The sequence below is a fragment of the Amblyomma maculatum genome, chromosome 1 (genome assembly GCF_055883805.1).
Source record: "Amblyomma maculatum isolate TAMU_Amacu chromosome 1, ASM5588380v1, whole genome shotgun sequence".
NCBI classification, from domain to species: domain Eukaryota; kingdom Metazoa; phylum Arthropoda; class Arachnida; order Ixodida; family Ixodidae; genus Amblyomma; species Amblyomma maculatum.
Genome location: NC_139344.1, coordinates 266,757,483 through 266,784,148, shown reverse-complemented (window position 1 = coordinate 266,784,148; position 26,666 = coordinate 266,757,483). Strand labels below are relative to the sequence as shown.

The 26,666-nt window shown below is 42.0% G+C and overlaps 1 protein-coding gene across 1 annotated transcript in view; it reads right to left on the bottom strand.

Annotated features, from left to right (window-relative positions):
- Positions 1-218: 218 nt before the first annotated feature.
- The window catches only part of LOC146206474 (ribonuclease H2 subunit A), a 39,928-nt gene continuing 13,480 nt past the window's right edge, over positions 219-26,666 (bottom strand). Inside the window, exons 4-8 of the mRNA XM_084591160.1 lie at positions 23,543-23,630; positions 20,580-20,717; positions 19,310-19,397; positions 13,822-13,945; positions 219-589 (exon numbers count right to left, since the gene is read on the bottom strand). Of these exons, the coding sequence (XP_084447286.1) occupies positions 436-589; positions 13,822-13,945; positions 19,310-19,397; positions 20,580-20,717; positions 23,543-23,630 (592 nt within the window). The 3' untranslated portion in view covers positions 219-435. The remainder of the gene's footprint in view (positions 590-13,821; positions 13,946-19,309; positions 19,398-20,579; positions 20,718-23,542; positions 23,631-26,666) is intronic.

The window sequence follows — 26,666 nt, the reverse complement described above, 5'->3', positions numbered from 1 at the left end:
TTTCAGTGGCTGCATTTCAGTGGGAGTGAAATGCAAAGACACTTGTGCACTGTGCAATGTTAGCGCGTGTTAAACAACCACAAATAATTCTGAGATTCTCCCTATGGCACCTCTCATGGCCCACATGCCAGTTTGGAGACACCACTTGCTATGCCAAGCTAGCAATAATTTAGAGAGCCAGGTTTGCAGCACTGAAGTCCACAAAAGAATACACTGAATGATTTTAACTGTTTATTTGTTGAATTACTGGGTGTTTAAAAAAAATAAAAGGCCATGCACTCCCCTTGGCAGCCTCATGCGGCACAGCTTTTATACACGCAGCAACAATAAAGTGCTAATCATGCTGTCTGGAGTGAAATGCAGAAGCGTACCATCAGCACCAGAAGGTGCCACCAGCACAGTGCACGTGGCACTTGCTATAGCACATACAACAAGCTACAAAAAGTGAACTTGGCTCATTCCTCGCCTGGTGAAGAATGAACTCTCTTTTTCAGTTAGTTTCTTGCCTCGCTTCGGATCGTGCTGGAAAAAGGACTGGATCGATGCCATGCCATTCTGTTTGCCTGCACCTTCCTCATCTTCTTCATCCCTATCGTACAAAATGCAAAAGCACAATTAGTCTTTGTTAAGGGCACACAATTAGTGCGAGTGATAGTGCTACGTACACGATACAGCATCTGAAAAAGACTAGATATTCTATGTGCAGCAGCCACTAAGTTTTTTATGTGCCATTATCATAGCTTGCTACGTGCTGCAGTCAACAATTCCATTTGCAGCAAGTTCAACAGATGCACCATTAGCACCTTGAATGACCCAGTGTAATGAAGTGGAAGGCCTCTTTGCTCTCTCGAAGGAGCTCTGACGTACATCTCCTTGCTAAATCACCTGAAAAAAGGAAATGCCTGAGAAAAGGTGAGGTGGCTTGCAGAGAATAAAGGAATTACCAAAGTGCTATGTACTGCTGTAGCTATTAAGGCAAATATTTCCTTCATCCCTTGCTCAATTTGTGCTTCCAAAAGAGCCTGTGCAAGTGCACAGTCCGCAATATCTTCAGTGCCTCACAGCATATTTCCTATATTTCCCAGGACCTTGGACACTCTCTCTACATCTCTCAGCCAGTTATTGTTCTTGCACTTGGTTTCACTCTACCCGAATGGTTTGCTTGTGGTGCAGTGATGGACAGCAATGAATCTGTTGTGATACCAAGCGTAGAAGGATGTCAGGAAGGTGAATGAGGTAACATTTTGGACCATGCACGAGCTCGATGCACTGCATGGGATGACAAATTCAGCAAAAATTTGTGGCCAAATGGCCTATATGATGGAAATGTTTGCTGACTTTGCTTGAGTGCTGGCACAGATTAGCTCCATCAGCCTTGGTTGTGGGCTGCCATTTGAATAAACAATTTTTGATTCCTGTCCTAGCATAGCTCAAGACACCTATGCATGTGGTAGGCCAGGTGACTACAACTCTGAAGACAAAACCATAAATCTCGTGTACCACCCCCGTACGAAAGAAGGACAAAATTGCTTTTTACCTATGAAAATGGGGGGAAAAAAAATGCTGCCGCTTTGTTGCGCACCACTACCCAACTCCACCAAAACTGCCCCCAAAAGGCTTCTATAAGACATACTAATCAATATCTCTTCCCTCCAGCAGTTTGAGTTGCATGAGGTCTTCTTGCACACACTTCAATAAATCGTATGGCCTTTCAGGAACACATTCCATGTTGTTTTTACAGCACCTTAAGGTGGCGTCACAAGTCAGAGGATAATAAATGCCTGAAATGAAGTGACAAGAAGAAAAGGAAGCAATAGTTACACTGGAGGCACGCCACAAGTGAACAACTATGCACAAGTGTGAATGACCTAACATACTAACTCAGGCTGACTGACAGACGATGGTGACGAGCATGACAAGCAAACCACTGCGGACTATGTAACTCTTAAGCCACCAAGGATTAATTGGAAAAGATTGAAATAAAGTTCTGAGCTAAAAAATCGGATGAACAAAAATGCAGCTGCTGTTGACAGCCATTTGAAAGGACTCATTGACATGTATATTGTTCAAGACTTTGGTGACACAGCTGAGGCAGTTCCAGTTGAGCACCATCTCGGGCACCATAAACAAACAAAGTAATACTGACGATGCTTACTTTCGTGCAGAAAACAAGAAAAGAGACAGTCTTCTGACATGTTTCTCATTAACCAAAGGGTGAAGGTTCAAATATGGATCAAATATGTTTCTTATTCTTGCTTTACAGAAAAAAAGATTAATACAGTAGAACGCCTTTATAGTAAAGTCACTGGGACAGGCTAAAATCTTTGCTATATCAGTTGTCAGTGATGACATTGCTCCTAAGATGCTGTCTGCTAATTGTCCACTCACTAAACAAGTCTCGTTGCTTTGTGAAAAAAAAAAAGAAAAAAAAAACACTATAGAATACCTTTAATTCCTTGCTGATCACCTCTGAGCAATTTTCTTTTTTCTTTTTCCAGTTACAAGATTTATTTGTTTATATTTTGTGCAAGTACCTCTTTAGCATGAATGTAACGGTGCAAAATACAACCGATTTTGATTTCAAGTGAAAACCAAAGGCTTCCATGAAAACGGCGTCGTCACCCGCTGTTTCTCCCATTTGAGAGGCAGTAGATAAGAAATGCGCAACAAAGCGGCACACGCCACCCCCCCTTTCTTGCCACAACTGCCTTGTGCTTCGTGCTGCGAATGTTTGGCTGTTTCTTCACTTCCCTATTGCTCGCTGCATTTCTGTTTCCTTTTTTACTTTCTAAACGAACCGCGCCGCCTTGTTTTCACGTTCGTAACGAGGTTAAGTTTTTCTTTTTTTCCTACGTGCCGCACGCTTTCTCTCACGGCTTCAGGGCCTACTTAATATTGGCTTTTCCTCAAAGCTTATGAGCCTGGTGGTAAAGCCATTTTAAAACACTCTGGGGTTGTTATTACTATATATATATTTACTTTCAAGGCCGAAAATTTGCCACGCAATCCTAGGTAGCGCGCATGCGGCGATGTCGTTTCGTGAGTCGCCGCGGTCAGACACACTTTACTGTAACAAATTTTTATCAAAAATGTCTTTACTATAAAGGGGAAAAAATGCACAGTCATCTATGAAAGACGAACTGCGACTTCACTTTCACTTTACTATATCTGAGTTTACTATAGCGGGGTTCTACTGTAACAAACTTTTCATCAAATTGAAAATAAGAGACAGAAATGAGCCCACTGGATTCCAGGCCAACAGAGGAGCTCCAGTGAATGGCATACATATCTGAAACTCGTGATAAAACAGTGAAGCAAAGACACAGACGAGGAAGGAAAGACAGCACAAGCGCTGACTTTCAACAAGGTTTATTGGAAAGCACATCAATATATACATGCGCCGTCAAAAAACAAACAACCAAAGTACGCCTTGTCATATTCACATTGCATGCGTCGAAAAAGAAAAAAAAAAAAAAAAACACTGATTAAGAAGCATTTAAGAGCACAACCTTTTTCTTAGTGAGTGATACGGAAGGTGTGCTAACACAATGATTGTGTAACCGTTGTTAAGTGACTTATTTCTGGCTCGAAGAAATAGAATTTTAGAAAATGAACTAGTGGGATCTTGTGTCCGTAAAGTTACTAGATTCGTGGATGACTACCAAGTGCTCTGCGATGGGTTGGTTTCTGATCTTGACGAAGCAATGGAAAATGTGATAGGGCAGTTCAGCCAAAGCCTCAGTCTGCTTTTAATCACCACCGACATTCCAGAGAATAATTCACTCCGTTTCTTGGATCTCAGGATCTCTTTCCTGGGAGACTACACTTGCTGGGCCTACGAGCCGAGGGCAAGCAAGCCGCTTTTACCATTTTCTTCGGCTCACTCGAAGCTGGTGAAAAGAGCTATCGCTAACCTTTGCTTAAAATTTGCCTTGATGAAATCCTGTGTACACGCTATGGAATGTAGTTTTGCCCAGCAAGTAAGCCGTTTGTCCTGCGCTGGTTATCCTGCACCCTATTTGGTATCTGTAGCCGAATGCCTTAAGCACAAGCTGAAAAAGGCCTGTTGCGCCCCCATCGAGACTGTCTCTCCCAAAAGAATGGTTGTGTCCATTCCCTCAATCCACAATTCATCACACCAACTAAAAAAAATTGGCAGCCGAGTTGGCGTTGCTGTTGTTTTCTTCGCACCTCAGAAGCTTCAGTACCTGTGTAAGCATGTCAACCAAGATCGGCAACAAAGGTCGCCCCATCAACCATCGAAATTGCTTTGTTGACTGCACAGAAGGCATCGTATACTGGATCCCCTTGAAATGTAGCTATGCTTACATAGGGCAAACTGGCAGGTGCGCCAATGAAAGGTTAAAAGAACACCATTACGATGTCTACCAAGATGTCAGGGGCAATCTGATGATTCACTATTGTGATTACAAGCGATTGCCGGATTCTGAACGCTGCGAGCCAGAATTCACGCACTGCACTGTTCTAGCCAGACACGGAGAAAATCTGGTGAGTGAGATAATCGAGACCCCTGAAATCGCAAAAAACCACAATCATTGTGTTAGCACACCTTATGTATCACTAAGAAAGTGGTCGTGCTCTTAAACACTTGTTAATCAGTGTTTTTTTTTTTTTTTTTCAACACATGTAATGTGAATGTGACAAGGTGCACTTTGGTTGACTGTTTTTTCACGCCGCATGTATATTGACGTGTCTTCCAATAAACCTTGTTGAAAGTCAGCGCTTGTGCCATGTTTCCTTCCTCGTCCGTGTCTTTGCTGCACTGTTTTATCACAATGAATGACCAACAAGCCTGTTCATCCGTCTTATCTGAAATTACATGTGGGTTTGGCAAAGTCCTCTCATACTTGTAAATGTACAACGAAAAAAATCATCATTTTAAAAGGCAAATGCAGGCTCTACCTCAGGAACACCATGTCACAGAAAAGCTACTCTACTAACCACCACTGCTGGAAAGAGATATTAGAAAAGATGAGACTGTTAAGTATCAATTTTAAATTGGTGTGAGTGTCCGCATGTCTCATCATTTCTGAAGACCATCAACATGGACATATTTCCGATGACCGTTATAAAAGAGCAAGGGAAGTTCTTCAGGAATAAAACCTTTCAGTGTGGATCTAACTAAGTATTACGGATCTGAGTGTCAACAGTATGTCAAGTACCTGGTCCAACCATGAGGGGATTCTCCCAAGGTTGAGTAGATTCAATAACAAGGAAGTAATTACTCATTAGCATCCACCCAAGCACAGCCATATGGCTACAAAGACAAGCTATACAGCTCTCTCAGAAACTTCGTAGTTGAAGAAAAATTTGAACTGCGACTCAATTCTGCGAGTTTCAGAAACATTTGCACCCAGAAACTTCAGCGTAAAGTGAGATTATTTCAAAGTGCTGAAGTTCTGTGCCAAATATGTCTCTAGAGCACTGCACGGGCCTGATTTTGCGGCCCGTGCCCGGCCCAGGCCCATCGTTTGAATCCCGAGCCCAGCCCGGGCCCATGACTCAAAGCCCAGGCCCGGCCTGAGCCCGTGCTTACATGAAGCAGGCCCGAACCGGGCCCGCGCTACAGAGACTCGGCCCGGTCTAGGCCCGGCATTCAGTCTGCGCAGACTCCTTAAAAATGTACAGTTCAGGCTAACAAAAGAAACGCTTATCGCTTTTCTATTCCATCGTAAATGATCTAGTCTTGATTGACACGCTAACGGTATCTCGAATAACACGGAACAAAAAATTGCAAGCTCACAGAAGAAAAAAAGATTTTTAAAAGACTGCATGAAGTATTCCTTTTTTATTGAAAGAGCGCGAGACTGCACTACTAAAGCTCTTATTTGGGCTTGTTGGTTGCTAGAGCTGAATGTAGTGGCTATCGCATAAGAAACTGCCCACATAGCTTCTTTAGGCATCCTCCATGCCCGAAGCGGCATTGTAATAAAGCTACCACTAATATTGTGTACACTGAGAGCCGTGAATGATTCTCTCTGTGGTCTTAATTGCTGAATTAGCGATGGTAGATATGCTGTTCCCATTTTTTTCCTTGGTTATGACTGTATTTTTGTGTAATGTTTTAGTTTGCTACTATGAGTGTACATTTGATCTAAAAAACGCACTCCTACCTCAGCCTTGACTAGGACTGATAGTATTGTTAAATTAAATAAGTAATGTTGCTTAAATATGGTACATAATAACAAATTAAGGTGGGAGAAATATGTGACAAAATATTCTTCTGGGCAGAGGAGGGCACTCCTAAAGTACAAGCAGTAGCAAATGCTTGGTCAAGAAATTTCTGCCATGTCATTTTAGTTAAAGCTATTGTGCTCATGCACATTTAAAATATATGTATTACACAGGTTTTAAACATTGCTCTTTATTATCAATTAACTCTTGATCAAGGGCGGCGAAAGAAAAAACTCTGCAGATTCTCGTGCAACAATATTATATTGAAGAACTCATGGCCGCTCTCCGCATCTTTATGGAGGCGAAAAAAAATGCTTGTTTATTGTGCATAAATGTGTTTGAATAACGGAAGATTATTAATGCAATATGCTCTTATCCAATGACGTTTCTCGTAGTGTAGAGATTTTTGGAGGAGGGGGAAGTGAAGATGGCTGTCTGGCGAGCAGTCGATTAAAGGTCCTTCTCCAGTGGCTCTTATGAAGCTTCAAATGTCCAGTCGTTGGCGGTAGCATGAAACTGAAATAATATGAGTGCGTTCTGCCAGATCTGACGGAGTGTGCTCACTGATGGCTGAAAATTCCCAAGCTAGTGGTGTTGTGTACTTTAGTAAGCGGGTGTTCATGTAAACGAGCCGTGCGTCATACGTTGTAGCGTACCATAAGATCTGCACTGCAGTAGAACACGCCTCAGAGTTTTGCGTATTTTCTTTTCAACTTTTTTTCTTGTGTTGTTGGATGCCGAGAGGCACGCGCACCCAAAGTTACTAGGAGAAACCACTAAGTGTAGCTGATTAAACTCGGTCTACAACTGAGCTTTCTCTCATTCGGCATTAACAATGTACTATTAGCGGTTTATTCATAAACCACTTTAATGATTTTAGCGCTGGGATTTCTTCATTTCTGAAAGTAGCCATCACAGCTAGCCCCAGCCCGGCCCAGGCCCGCAACGTCAAGCCAGAGCCCGAAAACAGCAATTTTCAGGTCCGGCCCGCGGGCGGGGCTGGGTCTGAACTTTCGGGCCGGCCTGGGCCCGGGCTTTCGGGCCGGCCCGAGCCAGTGCAGTGCTCTATATGTCTCTGACAACCTTTTGGGGCTTGTTTTGGACAATACGATTTTCGGATAATATTGTCACGTGCTTCAGGGCGTCAGAAAAGGAAGAAGAGGCTGGAGAGAAGAAGAAGAAACAGAAGCCACAGTGGTGTGTGCTGGTGTTCCTTGGGAGACTCGTAGCAATTTAGACGACAAATAAGCACCCCTGTTACATACTCAGTACGTAACGGGGGTGTTTATTTGTCGTCTAAAGCGCTACGAGTCTCCCAAGGAACACCAGCACACACCACCGTGGCTTCTGTTTCTTCTTCTCTCCAGCCTCTTCTTCTTTTTCTGATGCCCCGAAGCACGTGACAATATGTTCTACCGTAAAGACCTGCATATAATACGAATCCACTTATAATATGAGGTGTAATTTTGAGATAGCAAGAACAGAAAAAATTTTTCATCCGCTTATAATGCGAGCGAGGAAAGATCAGTAAAAGTATTTATTTGCACCGCATTTTGCAATTGCCCCGTGAGGCGTACGCGCTCTACCCCTTCACGTCCAACGCCACCCTGCAGCAGACGTCGAATGATGCCACGAACCTTCATATACCGTTGCTGGTTCGCTCCCCTTCTCCGCTGACACACTTGACCGGAGAATTTCATGCACCGTAAGAAGAGCAGCACACGTTTGCCCCAGCAATCGTGGAAGCCACATGGTCATCAGTTTGTTAGGCCACTTCCAGCTCGAACATGGGACGGCAGCGCATGAGCTGCCAGCTAGCATCAGTAGCACGTACCGCAGTAGCGCCTCCTTGCTTGTAGCAACGCCCACAGGCACGCGGCGTATGCGCCTAGGAAATGTTCTCTGATTCAGGGTTTCTGCAATCGTCGTCTGATGTATCCTTTGTCGAGAGTCCCTGGCTAAAGACATCTTTCTCTTCAGAACCTTTAAACGCGTTCGGCATCCCGCATTTCCAAAAGGCGCGACCAGCGTGCGTGCTCCTTGGGAATGCGGGTCAAGCATCTGCAATTCGGCTGTAGGGCATGGCCAGCACAGCTGGAGAGGCTCGTACCCATGCAACATGCTAAATGATCCTTTATCTATCCCTACATCGTGTGAGGTGCAAACGACCACCTTCCGGTCGCGTGTGTGTCATGGCCACCGTGGTCGCGAGGATTGCGGGGTCAGCGTGTGAAAGCGATACCGATGAAAAAGTCAGCCAACACCATCGATAGATAGCGCCTCCTCTAATCGGCAACCTGATGCTGATGGTCCTGATAATAATGAGGTCGCAAATGCAAATTTAGGCTGAAATTTGTTCGGATGAGCATATAGTAAGAAGCAGAAATCTGACACGATAAAATGGGACAAAAGCTCGTATTACATGCGGGTTTTTACAATTTTTAATGAGATTCTACTGTATGTCATTTCTGCCCCTCTTACTTAATACATGAGAGAATCTGTTAGCTTTGCCTATGAATACAATTTTCAACAAAAACTGCCGAGTCCAGGACATCGAGTCATTATAATGGCATGGCAGAGTGTGGGCAAAAACAACCAAACGGTTACAGACAAAAGCACTGAAAACTAGTACCGCTATCTTGGCTTACAGCAACATCCCACTTCAACAAATAGGTGCTAGCCCAGTGCAATTTCTCATGGCTAGAAGAACAACCTTCCCAGCACCTATATTGCTCAGGCCAAGAACTGTAAACTTTCAATGACCATGACAAAGAAAACAATTGTGCAATTTTTTTTCTAAAACAACTAGAGACCGAATATTATCCATATCTAAAGAAGGAAGAGTCAAAGTTGAAACATTCAAAAAGCAAGAATACAGGGTGAAAAACGCATTCAGACAAAGCCCGTCAGTCTCAGATCCTTCGAAGCCAGAAAAGATGGAGGCTGATAGTGGGAAAACAGTGTGCACTTGGGGCAGATTCCTCTGGTAGCTGTGACACTAAGCAAAACACTGTAAAACCCCTGTTATACGGGCAGTTTCGATGCCCATTGATTCGATGTAGATTGAACTCAATGGGGATTGGCCACTGCCTCATGGCGGTTTTCAATGACAATTGAATTCGATTGGTATTGACTCAATGATGTTCGCGAATGGCCATTGGAATGCCAAGGAACATTGAGAGCAGCCCCGCATTCATCCTAAGGTGAAAAACAAGACAAACCTAAAAGAAACAAAACATCTTCTGGATTAAATTATTTAGACTACATTAAACGGTTCACCAACTAGGTTTTCGAGAGTCAAAATGATCACTCTAGAGAATATGTGGTGTTCAGATGTAAACAAACTATATGCTGTTCTAGGGTGTCTAGCTGCTGTTCTGTGGCAGTGTGGCCTGTTGCAGTGTTTCGCTCATATTCGCCTTTTACCATGCTTTGCGACAACTGAGACCATGTGCTTCTAAACGATAGCAACTACGAATGCAGTGAAGATGACCGCCGAGCAGTGGCAGCATCACTGGCGCAAAATGAATGCGGCGATTGCACGTCGTTCGGCATCGTTCAGCCAATGCTTGCCTGTGGTGCTTGTGGGTTATGCTGAGACGTGAGGTATTTGAATATCCTTCTCTGAACAAAATTTCATTTAAAAATAGCACTTGGTGCGATATCCACCTCATTTTATACTGTTTTACTTCATATTTTTACTAGATGCTGTTACCCATGGCGCCATCTGTTGAATGACATGCCCACTACTCAATGGTCATTGAAATTCGCCATATGGCAGTGGTGCCTTTCGATGACCCTAGAAAATTTCAATAGCCATTCACTCAATGGGCACTGAGATTGCCCATGTGACAGAGATTTAACTTGCCCAGGTATCCAAATGCAACCAGCTACAAGCAGCCCTCCATCATAAGTTACAACAGTGCCCAGACCTTTCAGACATTGTTGGAAGTTAACCAGGAGTCTGTAGACACAAAATGCTATCAAGCACAAGGACAAGTCAGATTAACCAGCCTCCAAGGACTTTGACAATTTTTATGTCTTAAGGCTAAAAAGAAACAAGATGCTACAAAGTACCAGCACCAGTAGCAATCCCTTCAACAGTAATTGAACTGAATGTGCTTTGCTTGTATGTTAATAAACGAAATTTAGAGGGGCACTTAAATTCCCCTTTTAAGAGTATGTTGTTACAGCGGTAACGGCTTCCGTTTGCCAAGTCTCCTTGCAGATCCTTGTTTGCATACACGGAGTTTTCTACTTGCCCAGTTAATAACCCCGTAATTTCTTCATCTAATATCAGACATATTCTTTATCATACATTCATATGTGAAAGGCCACCCGAAATGGACATAACGCCCCGCTTAACCAACCCATACGGACATGTTTGCGTGACCCAGGGGTAGCGTACACGACTCAAATGCAAGATTCCTGGAAGGCCGATTTTGATTTCACCCTCCTTTCTAAAAGGACAGGCCCCAGTTGCTAGTTCCTGCCAAATCAGGTATGTCATGTGGTCAAGTGACGTCGAGCAACCCTATGTCTACTCAGTGCCCTGCCATGCCACCTACTAACTACCCCACCTGCCACAGCCGTGCCCGTTATTTTTCACTCTTTTCTATGTCAACAACACTGATGCCCGATTTCCTGAATAATGAGCCCCTTAAAGCTAAGACATTAATATAGCCTTTCAGCGCTGTTTCTTGCATGGTTTCCACTGTACCAAACAACACACCTTGATGCGGGCCAAGCTAATTTCGCCACTGCAAACAGTGGGCAAGACTGTGATCAGGCTTGAGCTTAAAGAATGTATGCTGTGCAAAGCTCCAGTTTGCTGACCCTATGAACAGATTGTGCAAGAACACGTGCTTCAGGAGTAGTCATCTTAACAGCATCAGCAGAGATACCAGTGAGTTGAAACCACGCCAGTTTTCCAAATGTCACAAAAGAACACACAGATAGTAATTTAATATAAGCATTGCCACCAATATATATGTTTATTTAAATACAATGAAAAATATACAAACATACTTGTAGCAGATACCCAATGCTCCCTCGCAAGCTACAGAGCAACACTGGTATGCGGTGGTGCTGCTGTTGTCGGCTGAGTCGACTGACTATAAAAGCGGGACAATGTTGCAAATGGAGATGATACTGCTGCTAGGCAAAGATAAGTCTTTGCAAATATAAGTCATAATCATGAATGCTAGAGGTGACTGGGCATCATCTTCTATGCCATCATCTGCTACAGTATGTGGTTCCTTTTGCTCACTTGCTATGATGTTTGAGACCTGCCTTTTCATGTAATGCTGTCTAGACTGAACGACTGCATTACTGAGCAGATGTAGCGCATATGGCAGCACGTCAAACTTCCAAAAAAGCTTGCACGGTTCAGAGAAACACCCAGGTGATAGAGTGCCTTTAGAGGCAAGTACATCTTCCCAACACAAATTTATTGTGACATTTTAAAGAGATAGCTGCAAAGTGACGTAACATACTTTGTCACACTCTTTTTCAAAGTAGCACTCATACTTACCAAGCATTAATGAACAGCAACCTCTATGAGCACTCTGTGAAATGAAAATATTTTGGCAAGTCTTGCTTACATAGTGTTTCTATGTGTGCAATATCGTCGAAAGGGGATGTGATCTCCACACACATGTATCACAGTATTTTAAAAATTGTCTATGAAGTGATGCTTCATACTCTCACATTCAGTTTTAGGATCTACTTGGCTTTTCTTCAGGAAAGGATGACATTATAGGTGCAATTCGAAACCAGAAAACTGCTTTGAAAATTTTTGTTTGCATGCATTTCCATAGGGCCTTAAAGGAATATAGACACCAAATTTTGGTGGCATTTTTTTTCTTGTTAATGTTGCTTAAGACATTCCTGTATGTCGGTCTGCGCGCAGTTTTCTCCTACGACCGCTAAATAATTTATAATTGAATTTTCTTTTCTCACCAGTTTCGGTTTCAGCAGCCGAGAGATGGCTGTGACGTCACAATCAAGTCCTGACGCGTGGCATGAAAAGCAGCGATATAAACGCTGCTTTATCATCGTAGCGAAATAAAACGACACAGGAATGATTATATCACTGTTTTTTCGCCTCTGTGACCAAGACTTGATTTTGACATCACAGTCATCGCTCGGTTGTTGAAACCGAAACCGAAATAGATGAAAAAAGGAATCTGATTATAAATTATTCAGCAGTCGTAGGCGAATATGACGTGGTGATCAGTGTACAAAAATGTCTTACACATCATTACAAAGGTTAAAACACGAACCCAAAAATTAGTTGTCTATACTCCTTTGACCCCAGCTTTTACACATAGCCAGCTCTGGCTGGCATCCACAAGTGACCCCTATGTTTGTGAACATGGTGTTGGTCTATAGTCAGGCATAATAAGGTATGAGAACACTTTGAAAGCTCAATATTCTTTTAAAAACTTTCATTTCTCAACAAATTGCAGATTAAAACTGTATCTAATTAGCACCATTCCAGAGGTATAGCCGAAGCTGTAACCCCCTTCACATATAGCACAGAGGGTTACTGGTGAGTGCTAAAACTGGAGGGTGGAGGGTTCACTCCCTGAGGCTTCACAAAGATAATAGAGACATTTAGTATAGCGTACACAGACATACGCAGAGGAATAGCGCACGCCAAAAATATTGTGACGCGCACTGCGCATGCGCTATACGATACCCGGGACCGAGCTCTTTCATACGATCGACCAGCGTACGCCGAAGCTTGAGTTTATCGTGCCCAGCCCTCACGTACGATGGGAGATTAGCGTTGACAAGATGGCGGCGTCCAGGCCGCCCACTTCAGAGTGAATTTGTCTTCGTTATCGCGTTTTAGGACGCACTGCCGCCTATAAATGGCACACGGGGTCTTCGCTTTGCCTCGTGTAGCATTCAGCTCAAATATTTAGTGAATAATTTGCTTTGTTTTTTTTTTATTTTGAACGGCGGCAGCGCAGTCCCTAAGCCTGACAAGTAGCGTTACTTTATTGGCATGGCAATGCCATGAAGATCGCCTTGGCTTGACTGCTTACACGTGTGTATCCGTAAAAATGTGCTTGGCAGTACGGGGCAGAAAGGAGGCCGGTACTCACCATGACGGCAATACAAGGTAAAAGTATTCAACATGGGAATACCAACGTTGGGGAGTACAACGAAGCTGCCGCAGCACCGAAACTGGCTAAAATCCCGATGCGACTCGGCTAGTTTTGGCTTGGGAGTAAAAAAAAAAGCCTGAATGTGTTTTTTAATTTTAAATCGAGATGTCGCCACCGTAGTTTGCGTTCGCGCTTTTGTACGGCCAACTAAAAGCGGTGATGCAACACACGGAGTAGCGTCCCATAATTTACTGGCGTTTATCGTACGAAAGCGTCCATACGCTATACTAAAAGTCTCTAATGTCTGCATTTTTGCCAAGAGCTACTGTTGCTGGTATCACAGTAAGACCAAAAAAGTTCAAACGCCATGAAAGAAAGCGCAATAAAGAACTTCACATTTTCGACTCAATGACTACGAGCTGATCACAAGCACTGTACTGCATGAGCATTAGCAGAGCTCCGATTTCTTCTAAGAAACTTTTCTGCAGGTATGTGACAGGGAACTCACCACACTATAGGTGCAGCGTGGTCTTCAAGCAACTTTTCTGCTGTTGACCAACTGAACCGTACAATACCAGGAAATCCAAATACCAAATCTGTATTTTCCGCCAGGAATTTTTTTGTCACAGGATCTGCACCAGGCAAAACATAATGTCTATGACAGCCCAACAAGCATCTCAAATCACCGCGCAGGAGTGAAGAAACTGAATGCCTACTACAGGTAAAAGGAGAAGAAAGTAAGACATCCAGTGTCCAATAAAACATACCATGCACCTTTCTGCTTGCTTGCCTTCTGTTAGGTGAGCTTAAAAAAAAAATTTCTCACTTTTGCCCTCACCATCACTCTTTGTAGCAGAAATGCTACTGAGGGCAAGATCTAACATAATCAACCATGCTTGCTTGCCATTTTTTATTGCAATCTAGGTTGTTCTGACTCGACTAAAGAGCAGGAAAGCACCTGCACTGAGTCATTCAATAATGTTCTGCAAGGTATGAGCATTCAAAATTGGTGCAAAATTAAACACTGACTCTTTTTAAATTTTTAAACTACCCTGTGCTCTTAAGGAATAACCTTTTCATTTTGTTTGCTTGCTTAAATGCATGAGTTAAACATACCTGTTTCAGTTAAACAGTTAAAAGTCTTGCAAAATATTTAATGCCAACCAACATACAATTGATAGCATTCAAATGTTTGAAAACTTTTAACGATTTACAGCCCGTGTTTCTACGACATTTTTGAGGCACGAGATGATTTTTAAACATTGTCAATTTACTCCAAAAAACTAGACATCAGGGCTTCCACATCATATCCACAGCACTTCGTCTTTGTCAGAAATATACAGCCCAAGGGGTTTGCTTCCAAACCACATAACGAAAGTCTTTACGCATCTCCTGTGTTTGCAATCTCACAGGTGACAGAAAGTCTCGTCCTCACCCTTCTCAAGTTTAAGGACTGCTTTCAGGAACCCTGCTGCAGGGCTTTAAAGGGAAACCCTTGGCCTGTATATTATTTCTGACTGTACATTTGAATGCACTCCTTTTCAATGAAAAGTTCCTCTAATATGTTTGCATTCTGATCATAAATGGTGATGCTGCTAGTAATATTGATATAAAGCCTTTGCAAGCAATCTGGTGGTTTGGTTTATGGGGTTTAACGTCCCGGAGCGGCTCAGGCTATGAGAGACGCTGTAGTGAAGGGCTCCAGAAATTTCGACCATCTGGAGTTCTTTAACGTGCACTGACATCGCACAGCACACGGGTGCCTAGCTTTTCACCTCTACCGAAAAGTGGCCACCGAGGCCGGGATTCGATCCCCACATCGTTGGGCACAGTATGTAAGTATATTGAGGGATGTCTGAATCAATATGATGAAGCTGGCTTAGCTAAGAGTAAGAGCAGCTGATAAGTCAACATTTCAAGCAAATGTGGTGAATATGGCGAGCAATTTATTATCATGCCATAGGCTATCAGTGATTTTCTCTACTTGTGCATTGTGGGAATCATCTCCCATCGTTCCCTTTAAAGTCGGCTTTTCCCGTGATAATTACCCTATCATAAGATGGTGCTAGCGTAGATAGTTAACATTAACTAACCATCAAGAGATGGCGCCAGCGTCGCAGCAGCCCAAGCACTAAGGAAGGCCTCGTCCCTGCGCACTCGGAGAAAGCCTAGAAGTCTTCGGCATCGAGAACTCGACACGAGCGAACTACCCTCGCGGCACTCTGCAATTGCCCACGAGACGAAGCCTCGCAGAACTTTTCCCGCTTGCCCGTCCTGTTCGGCCTTGGAGTTGATCCCCACCCTAGTGTGGGTGAACATTCGCCTGTAACCTTGCTGGTGAGTCGGACGATTTAGATTCCTTAGCGTGTTTTATTGCTAGCTGGCATTGTTGTTACTGCAGCAATAAATGCCTGTTTGTTGTCAGCACATGCTGCTCCTTTGTTCCCAAGAGCACGGCCCGCAATGGCCGGACTGTGCTCGGTAGTGCAGCCCACGATCTCATTGGGTGGGGTCGGCGACTTGGACTGTCAGCCGCAACTAAGCAAGAAAAACATATTTATTCCCCTATTACAACCCCACAGCATCAATAAAAGTCATGGGAGCAAAGCTGAACAACCAAACAGTGCCTCAAACCACTCATTTTACAATATGAAGCAATAACTAAAATTCATTATAATTAAAGGCTTGAGGTTTCGGTTTAAATTTAAAAAACAATACCAAATTCAGTTCTCATTGAGATAGGTCAGTATCCATCACATCTACACCGTAGCTAGGTAGCTACTCAATACAAGTTAAAATAGGTCAGAAAAGGTAATTAAGAAGCCGCAAAAGCCAGGGGCATGGCGGGACGAGACCAGTGAATTAAGTAGTGCAGTTGCACATTTTGAGGCCTTGCTCGGCTACTTTATTTGACAAACAGTGGATGCAGATTGAGAAGTTTCACTACCTCGTCAAACTTCATCTACTACAGTACTACTACAGTAGAACCTCCTTATAGTAAGGTCACTGGGACCAGCAAAAATCTTCACTATATCAGGATCTTCACTTTAGCAGTTGTTGGTGCTAACATGGTTCAAAAAATTTTCTCTCTTTTTTTTTTTTTTACGCAAGCTTGTTATAAGGCATATTATAGAAACTCATGTAACTTATTTTCGGTAAGGAACCGGAGCAGGCTCTCACTCTTGCTGTTAGGCACTTACGAAAACGTTTTGTTGCTTAATGAAAAAAAAAAAAAAAAAACTGAAATAACTTCCATCTCTTTGTGCAATTTTTTTTTAATTTTCTACATCTTGTGGAAGTACAGCTTTTGTCAAAAATATACGGCCCAAGGGATTCGCTTCTAAGCACTCTAACTAAGCCCATGGAAGCAATACTGGAATATATAGGTAAGCATAGAAAAGAATGGGGACTAGATTTGTCGTCTACCAGTTTTCGAACGGTGCATATGCGTACTGAGCCCCGTTACGGGGCTTAGAAGAAAAACCCTTGGGCTGTATATTTTTGACAAAGACTGTACCTCTTAAGCATGAGGACAACGTGGCTATGAATGCAACCAAGTTTGATTTCATGCGAAAACCAAAGCCTTGCATGAGCATGGTGTCACTTTTTGCTGTTTCTGTCTTTAAAAAGCAATAAATGATAAATGCACGTGGCAGTCAAGTGCTGCAAGGCCGCACACGCTGCACCTCTACTTTTTGCCTCCGTTGCCTCATGCTTCGTGCTGCACAGTGCTATGAATGTTTGCCCGTTTCTTCCCCTTCCCTATTTCTTGCTGCACTTTTACTTTACTTTCTGAACGGACCGCGCCACCTCCTTTTCATGTTTGTAGAGAGCTTTACTTTTTTTTTATATGCGCTGCGTGCTTTTCCTCACGGCTCCAAAGCCTCCGTAAAGCAGACTTCTCCTGTATGCTGCTAAGCATGGTGGTAAAGCTATTTAAAAGACCACTCAGTGTTATGTTTTTTTGTTTTCAATTACAAAAAAACCTTTGCCTCGCGATTTTAGGTAGCGCGCACAGTGATGTCATATCGTGGAAGTCGTCGCCGTGGCCAAGCGCACTTTACTGTAACCGATTTTTACCAAAAACATCTTTACTATGAAGGGAGAAAAATGTACAGTTTTCTATGGAAGATGAACTGGGACTTCAGTTTCACTTTACTATATCAGAGTTTTTACTATATCCGTGTTTACTATAGCGGGGATCTACTGTAGTTAGTGCCTCTTCCCACAAACTGCTATCACCTTATTAAAGCTACTTGGTTAGAAAGTTTTAACAGTGCATGTGGAGACATAATTAAGAGTACTAGTTGTAAAATGAAAGGAAAATAAAAGTGACAGGGACAACATTTGTAATTCATCTTGAAAAAAAAAAAAAAAAACAGCCAAAAGATAGAACACAAAGAAGAGAGGAGGCACACACAATGACTGGACCAACAACTGTGTTTTAAAAATCAACAGCCTCCCAGGAAAGGTAGCAGAGCATGCACAGCTCAGTCATCAAAAGCTACATTCTAGAGATAGGCCATGCTCCAGCGCCATTGTGATAGGAAGCTTAATTCTTTCTGCATCAGGGAGAGAGAAGGTGTGCTGATGCCATCATCTCCTTGCATACTAATGAAAAACACTGAGAACTTCGTGTTCGACTTTTCAATTGCCTCTGCTAGCAATACTCACATTAGAAAACAGCGGGTAGCATTCGCATTCCCGGCAATGTCGAAGCACGTTAGCACCGTCAGTAGGGGTCAAGCTAAGCTTCCTATCGCAGTGGCACCAGAGCACGGCTTATCTCTAGAATGTAATTTTTTGATAACTGAGCTGTGCATGCTATGTTACCTTTCCTGGGAGACTGTTTCTTTCCATAAAGTGCAGTTATTAGTCCAGTTGTGTGTGCCTCGTTACTTCTCTGTGTTCATCTTTTGACTGGTTTATTTTTTTATTTTTTGAGAACATGTACCAACTGACCCAGATTTCAACCCTACTGCAACATTTGTAACCACAGCAAGTCACCGTCAATTCAAAACAATGCACAAGTAGCATGAAAAAGTGATATTTTGTCTTCTGTGGTGGTTCAGCGACACTTCCACCACAGCTCTCATCATGCAGACTATGTGAACAGAACATCTCTGCCTGCTGAGGATCTTGGCAGGAGTCAATTTTTGCATTTTCCACATCTAAAAAAGTGTCAGCTGGTTTCAGTTTGTTCCATGAGCACTGAATCTCAGAAAAAACGACTTTTAATTATGTTTTTGTCGTATGGTTTCACTTGCTCACTGTTACTTTCTTTTTTCTTAGGCAAAAACCGGGGTGGGTGGGTTCATTATGCGAGTGGGTTCGTTAAGCGAGTAAATACGGTAAATTTACCGTAATGAAAGTGCTACTTGTCAGATTTTCGAAGCCATTCGATAGTTCGAACATCAGATAATTCGAACTTTTTTCCCAGTTCCGTGAAGTTCGAATTAATGAGCTTGTACTGCATTTCATAGCACAGCCAACAGCGAAAACGTAACCATTTATGCTTTTACAATACAATTATGGAGACGGAACGCAAAAGGCGCCTGTTATCAGCCCATGCCAAAGAGTCGTAGCTTGTCTAAACTAGTACAAAATCCTCCAATACAGTGTTCCTCATAGCCCATGTATTACTTCAGGGCTTTAAACCCCACAGTTGCAATCATCATTGGTATAAACTGGTCTTGCTGACAATGATGTGAAAAAAATGTACACCCGATTTAGGGCGCACACAAGGACACCCATATACTATGATCACACGCACACGCAAAAAATGATATAATTCTTCCAAAGAAAATAATGTTGGCAAAATATGAAACTTGTGTTTTGAAATAAACACCAAGAGTCTGCAGAGTTTTCAAAAATAAAATTCAATTAGTCTAATCAAGAACTATAGCTCCTCTCTAAAAGGAATTCAAGCATGACACAATGTGGTCACTGGAAAAGAAAGAAAGCAGAACTGAAGAAAGTGAATAGTTTCCTCTCACCATTTGGATATCCAGAGCCATAGTCTTCTGGCTTCACATCTATGCCTTCTGGAAACTGCCAAGATCGAATAGCTCGATCTCGCGCTACCTGAAACAGTAAGTCATCACAATCTCATCCGCCTGTGTCACCAAAAATAGCAGAAGAATAACGCACAACTTTATCAAATTCAAATAAGTGCCAGGAAGATGCTGGGCTTGGCTTTCATTTAATTCATGAAGGCTGCAAAATGGCGACAGTGAGAAGAGAGACCATGAGAACATAAAAAACAAATTTAAATAGGGGTGTGCGAATATTGGAAATTTCGAATACGAATCGAATATTTTTGTTATGAATTCACATTCGTATTTGGAAAGCTGATATTCGAAATTTCCAAATACATCAAACATTTTCGACTTCATCGCAGATTCCCCGCACTGGGTGCTTCGCCCCAATGCTCGATAACACCTGCTGTGCAGTGAGGCATCCTCAAAATGCGACGGGGCTTTTTGTGAAGAGGGACCTTCCCAGTTGTGAAAAGGGGTTTCCTGAAAATGGTGTTCTTTCTTCGCCTTCATATCAAATGCAGACATCCATCACAGAGGTGTTCATCCAATAAAATTACTGTGATGCAAACAGTTTTTGGAAGTTTTTCAGGTCCATTCTATAATATGAGCTTTCAGTTAATTCGGTTATTTCTTCTGGTTGCTTGAATGTGAATTAACTAATGTTTACTGCATTCAGCAACAATACAGTTCCACCCAGTTTCATGCAGGCCCTTCCAGTACAAAAAACTGGTGTGCATAATCCTGTATAAAATTTATACTGAATTTTTCAGTAGGCAACTAGAGTTGCACTTCTGTGAAACTCTAGTTCAATTTTAATTGCAAATACCATGTGAATTCTGAAATAAACAAGACGAACAGTCTTTGCGACTTTTTAATTTTCCATTTTCTTTTCCATTGATCAGATATTCTATTCGATATTAAAAGGCCTTTTTTCCCCATATTCATTTCGATTCGTATTAAAAAATTTCAATATTTGTACCCCCTAAACTTAAATCATCCCCCCCCCCCCTACACACACACACAAAAAGAAGAAAAGATGCAGGTGAGTGCAAGATGTAAAATTAGGTTCAAGAGTGCAACAAGCTTCTCTAGTTACCCATCATAGAATGACCCAGCAATAGCTAATGCAATGACTTACTGCTGGAAAAAAGAACTACAGTAACTGTTCATTATGTGATGCCAAGCAGTACACTGCACATTAAAAGACAAGCTACAGGTATCTTACCTTGGCACAGATACTAGCTGCACTAACTATTGGGTATGTAGCATCTGCCTTCTTTGCCACCGTCACTTTTATTCCAGGAAAGCAATCCTCAAGTTTCTTTTGATACTTCTCTGGTGGACCCACAGTGTCGACATACACCTAGGAAAAGAAAGAAGAAAAACAACCACTGCAGACAGAAGAAACAGACTGAAGAAAATTGAAACTGAAGGCAGCACAAAAAACCATGTTCAGTATTGTTACTGTATGGTGCAACTTCTGCAAGTGTACAACAAAGCAGATTCCTTTCTAAGTTCAGCACACAAAAGCATATGAAACAAGAAATACCCATAAAGAAAATAGAGAACTAATGAAGCCTGACCAACAACCATTCTGAATGACATATATGAAGCAAGCAAATTCACGATAACTCTTCTTCTCCTATCTAAACATGAGAACACATGTGTGCTCATATCTGGCAATAAAAAGCCTGCTTCTGTTGTTTCTTGCAGTAAAGAGAAGTATTAAATTCTACCGGATAATAGAAATGAAAACTGCCTCTGATCCTCCATACACGAAAAAAGGACAATGTAAACTTTCTTTTGGCGGTGTCCTAACCCACATTTGCATAGAAATATATATATATATATAAGTACACTAGCACTTAAGTATGCAATATTACCCAAGTATAGCTTGCATACATCTGCGAAACATTTTCAAGCAAATTTTACAAAACTCCCAACAGCAACTTTTATCCACATTAAACTCAAGTGAACAATTTTCAAAAATTATATATGTGTGCATCATTTAATCTGGCAAAAACTTTTTAACATTCAGGGGTGAAATAATTTCTTAAATGCTACAAACTTCCCCTGATTTAGTGCTGTACAATCACAGCAAGGGCACATGCATCTTTGTATGTGCATTCATGCAGCACAACCTGAGGTAAATTTTCTTCTAATGACAGAATGGCTACTTATAAATTCCTAGAAAGCACCAATTTTTCAGTCAGTGCCCTCATAACAAATCTGATTAGAATGCAAGATGCATTTCTTACCTCACCAAACTTTAGAACAAGTAGTCTTGTAAAGAGAAAATGAGAAGCATAATAAAATCTCATTAATTTGGCCTTGAAGGAACCAGGAAAAAATATTCAAATTATCCAAAAGTTTGAATTAATCAATATCCCTCAAAAAATGCCAAAAACTGTTTTCATCACGGTGACTAATGTATGCTGCCTGGAATATGGTTGCCGATACATCTGAGATGTTTTCTAGGTGACAGCAACAATTCCCCACTGCTTCATGGAGTGCTTTGTAGTGTGCGCACTGTCAGGAATGTCAAAAACTCTCTCCAAAGTCATAAATGCATTCGCTGCCTTTGTCGCAGAGTGAAATAGCAGCAACGGTGCCTCATCACAAACGGCCCCGTCATGTTTTGAGGATGCTTCACCGCACAAACAGCACAATAAAGCATCCAAAAAACGCAACAGTTCAGCACGCTCAAACACCAGGGGAAGCACGTGGATGCAAGAGAGGGAAATATGCACAAGTGTTAGAATGGTGTGTTGCCATCCCAAAATAAAACTAAAAGACAGTGATGTGCAAAGCTGTGTCCGCAATGGTGCCACTGCCCAATGCAGGCACCCAATGTTAACGGCAGGATAGCGCAAATTTAAGAGAAGCAAAACTGAAACAATGCTGCTAGGCTGCATTTTGGCAATGGAGTACTTCCGATCGTCGTTGTGTCTGCCATAGCGCACACGCCTGAGGTATGCAGGCCCCACTGTTCCATGCAATTCAGGTTCAGGGAGTTCTGTAAGGACGATCGCTGGCTTTGCAGGTCATACCTCGACGTGACCCCCTTCCAAGTTAGTTGGTGTCAGCCCATCCATGTCCGAATTAAAGAGCGTCTTGCATGAGCATCAGCTGGGACAGTGCTCCTAGTTCAAAGCATTTGAATTAACGAAATTCTGCTGTACAAGAAATTTTTTTTTTTCATGAAGGGCAACTGAAAAGTCTAAAAAAAAAGAGCAAAAAAAAAAAAAAGGAAATTGCCTAGCCACAGAGGTAGCTAGTAGAGTAACAGCAGCACTGCTTTTTCAGTAAATGGAGCAAGAGAAATGAAGGCTGCTAGCTACGTGAAGCAACCATACAAAAAATGTGCACTTAAACATTTGCATATACAGCACAAACATGAGCATGGAAAAAGGGAAGAAAAAGTCTGCTGCTGAAGCAAATGCCACATTTCCGAGCAAGTCAAAAGAACTTGTTAAGTTGCTCTGAGAGAGGAGTCTCCCCACTTTTTCTATCTAAAACACTGCATACCACCGGCCACATAGAATATCATGGCATCTACGCGGTCTCTGTTATAGCCAAGTGATTATTATAAGTGTGATTAAACTCTGTGTTTGGCACATGATAGCCTTAGTTGCCTATGCGCCATAAAACCCAACACAAGAAAACAAATTACAAGTAAGCCCTACTCAATTTTGCCATGGTGCTTTCAATCCAATAACTTAGGCTCATGATAACATGCTATAAAAGCATGAACTGCTGTTCCCATATAGTTCTCACATAGTTATACGATTCACAAAAGTTTGTACATGATGGCTTATTCTGTTGCATGCCTCCCACCCCCATGTTCAAAACATATGTATTTCTCGTGCAGTTCATTGTGAGCATCACAATGCTGTGGTTAAAAAGTTTACATTTTTTTATTGTTTACGTTTTGAAAGGACAACCACCACAAAGAATTAATACACACACTGATGATTTCCTAAACAGCTTTGTTTTTACATGCTGCAGCCTCACAGAGATGTCAATCAAACCTAAATTATGCCTTTGCAAAGTAATAACAAGGAATGAAATCTCACTGCTTGTGTGCACACCATGTGAACAGAATGAGTACCCTTCTAGACAACATGTGAGAACACTCTGAAGACCGAATCCCTTTTCGTAATGACAAAAGGATCATAAAATGCTTACCTCTGCCACATTCACACCCTCCTCTTGCGCACGCCTTATGAGGCCAATAGCAGAATCGTGGCTGATTGAATTGAGGTTATATTTAGACCTAAAATGTGAAAGCAACTCTGTTACCTGCTGTGCAGACTCTCCCCATGACATAATACTAAAGGCACCATACTAGCAAAATGAGCAACCCCATATGAAGGAGAATTACAAAGTGGCTTGCTTCTCTTCATTCTTTTTTTATGCATACAAGACCCGCACGCCACTAGGGCATTACAGCGGAAGGGCACAAAACACCATAAAACAAATCCATAGTTTTGTGGCAAACTACATCTTCAAGTAATATGTCCCAAGAGCTATACGCACAAAAATTATTGTTTAAACGAATCAGTGAGGCATTGGTATGGGTGAACCTTCAATTTATGATCATTTTGGAAAAAAAAAATAATGCAGTTACTGTGATTTGAAGTAGTAATTCCTGCTTAATTGTGAAAAATGCTAAAAAACAATTTAAGTCTCAGATGTCTACGGCATTCATTTAAAGAGTACCAGCAGAGTTCACATTTAATATTGGTAGTGCTTAGAAACCGATCAAATTTCATCACAACAAACTGAGCAGCTACAGATTGTATACACTGAATTGCGTCAACATGTAGCACACGATGAAATGGGTCCCACACAGGGCAGGAATACTCTAACATCGGCCACACATATGCCTGATAAACAGCCTGCTTTACTACCATAGAGACATTCTTTAAATTCAATTGCAAAAAGTTCAGAGTTCTTCCCGCCTTACTAACTATATTATGTATATGCGGAGCCCACATTTCATCTTCAGACAAAGTTACATCCAGGTATTTGTAACTCGCTTCATTTTTTATAATTTGATTATCCAAAATATATCGCTACAAGAAAGTTTGTTGAATTTCTTTGTGAAGCTAACTTGAAAACACTTCTTGTTCAGAAACAGAAAATTTTCCTGACACTACTGTTTTATATGGGAAACATCGACCTGGAGCTGTGTGGAATCAATTTCATTTTCAACAACAGAATACAAAACACAATAATCAGTATACAATCACATTTTAGAGGTTATTCCATTGAAGATATCATTAATGAAAGTAAGAAAAATAAGTGGGCCTAGAACGGACTCCTGGGAGACGCCAGATGTAACAGAGACCAAATTCAAACTAGTGCCATTTAACACTACTGTCTGTTTCAGTGAAGTAAAATAATCTGCAATTCATGTGTTAATAGCGCCATCTTCTAGTTTCTGTATTAAGCCCAAGTGGAGACCATAACGAAAGCCTTCCGAGAATCTAAAAACAAGCAGTCAATCTGACCCTTGCCTTAGAGAGACAAAATAATAATTACAAATTACACATATCTTGTAAAGCCACACAAACATCAAGTACAATTTTGTGCTTTGAACGCTTTAAGAATGTATTTTTAACGTCTGTCAAAATCAGGTTAGCGTCAGCTGCTAGATTCAATTCAGCTGTCATGCTTTATGATATGAATAAAAAAAAATACATGCTACAACATGCGAGACTGAACGATGTGTGACATGCTTTGTAAAAAGGAAGGCGTGAGCACTTAAGAAATTTGAGCCCACTCCAGACTTGACAACATGGATGAAAGAAGAAAAAAATCCAGAGGCGACTTACTTGGCTTGGGACTAATAATGAATTATTGCGTGCTAGAACAGTCAGCTCTAGTTTTGCATGATTTATCTTGCCTTTCCACGATTTTGCTTGATTTTAACTAGAAGTGATTGGGGAGCTTAGTGATAACACACTATAAAATTATGGGGCCACTTAGTGTACAGTACTTCAAGAAGGCACTGCGATAATGGTGCGTTACAGACCATTGCACCCATATAAAAGTTGGTGAAAATGACGTTATATGAAACACTGCCCAACACAGATAGAAATCAGTGCTTCAGCCAAGCTGCATGAATGCGCCTGCATGGCCTAGAGGTAGCATGTCTGATTCAGGATTCCAAGGGTCCCCGTGGCTTCGATACCCACCTCAAAATAGCTGCCCAAGTTGGCAGCTCCTGCCAATTTGGCCATGGCACGTTATCTTGCGATACCACAAAACCCACCGGCCAATCAGCCCCCGGCCAAATCGCCTGTCAACTACCAACAAACATTGGTGAAATCGACCAATCCAAGTTCTAACTGCCTGTCAGCCCCCACCTGCCAACTTCCACCTGCCAGTGGCTAGGGATCGCACAAACGACTTTTTGGCAGCATGGAAGCCCTAGCACTAGCCCACTAATATGAAAAATAAACTATGCTCTGCACATATATTAGTAAAATGCACGACGGACCACAACAGAACACATGCTCACGCCACAAAGACACAAACCATTTCTGGCATTTGTGTGCTGACTACCAGGTGTTCCGAGAATGAAACTGAAAATCAATGGCCAGAATTTCAGTTAGATTACTGTAAGCAACCTATCTTTTGCAAGCTCACTATTTTCCAAATTCAGCTCAGGTCTCAGTTTTAGAATATTTTGTGGGCACCGAATTTTGTGATCCAGAAGTGGTGGGTCATACAGTGATTCCCTCCTACTACTTCCATAGATGTGCAATCTTTTAGAAGTTGCATAGGCAGAAATTTGGCTTATTTTTACACTGCGCCCCACCCTCCCAGCACTGACTAAAGAGAGTATTTAGAAGCCCATAAAAAGGAAATGCACAAATTGCAGTTCTCTTTTTACGTAATTTGAACACCTGCCAAATTGCACCCACTCAACCATGGTCTGCCTTCTCAACTCCCTCCCTTTAATGTGCTTGCATTAGAACGCCCCTTACTGGAAAAGTGTCCAGCATTGGCACCATCATTCACTGGTATTGGTGTGTGAGGCCTCTATTTTCTGAGTACCCTCCGGGCCTGAAAGGTGCATCTCCCTCTTTTGAGCATCCGACCACCAATCAAATACTAACTTACACCCATCACCCTTGGTGGAATCAAATTCAAATATGCAAATGAGTCACCTAGCAGCTGACACTGTGTAAAGGAGACACAAACAGCAGGCAGGCTCTAATGCTTACACATATATTCCACCACACACGAATCTCACTAATCGTTGGTAGTTTTTAATGCGACAGCATTAGAGGTGTCATAA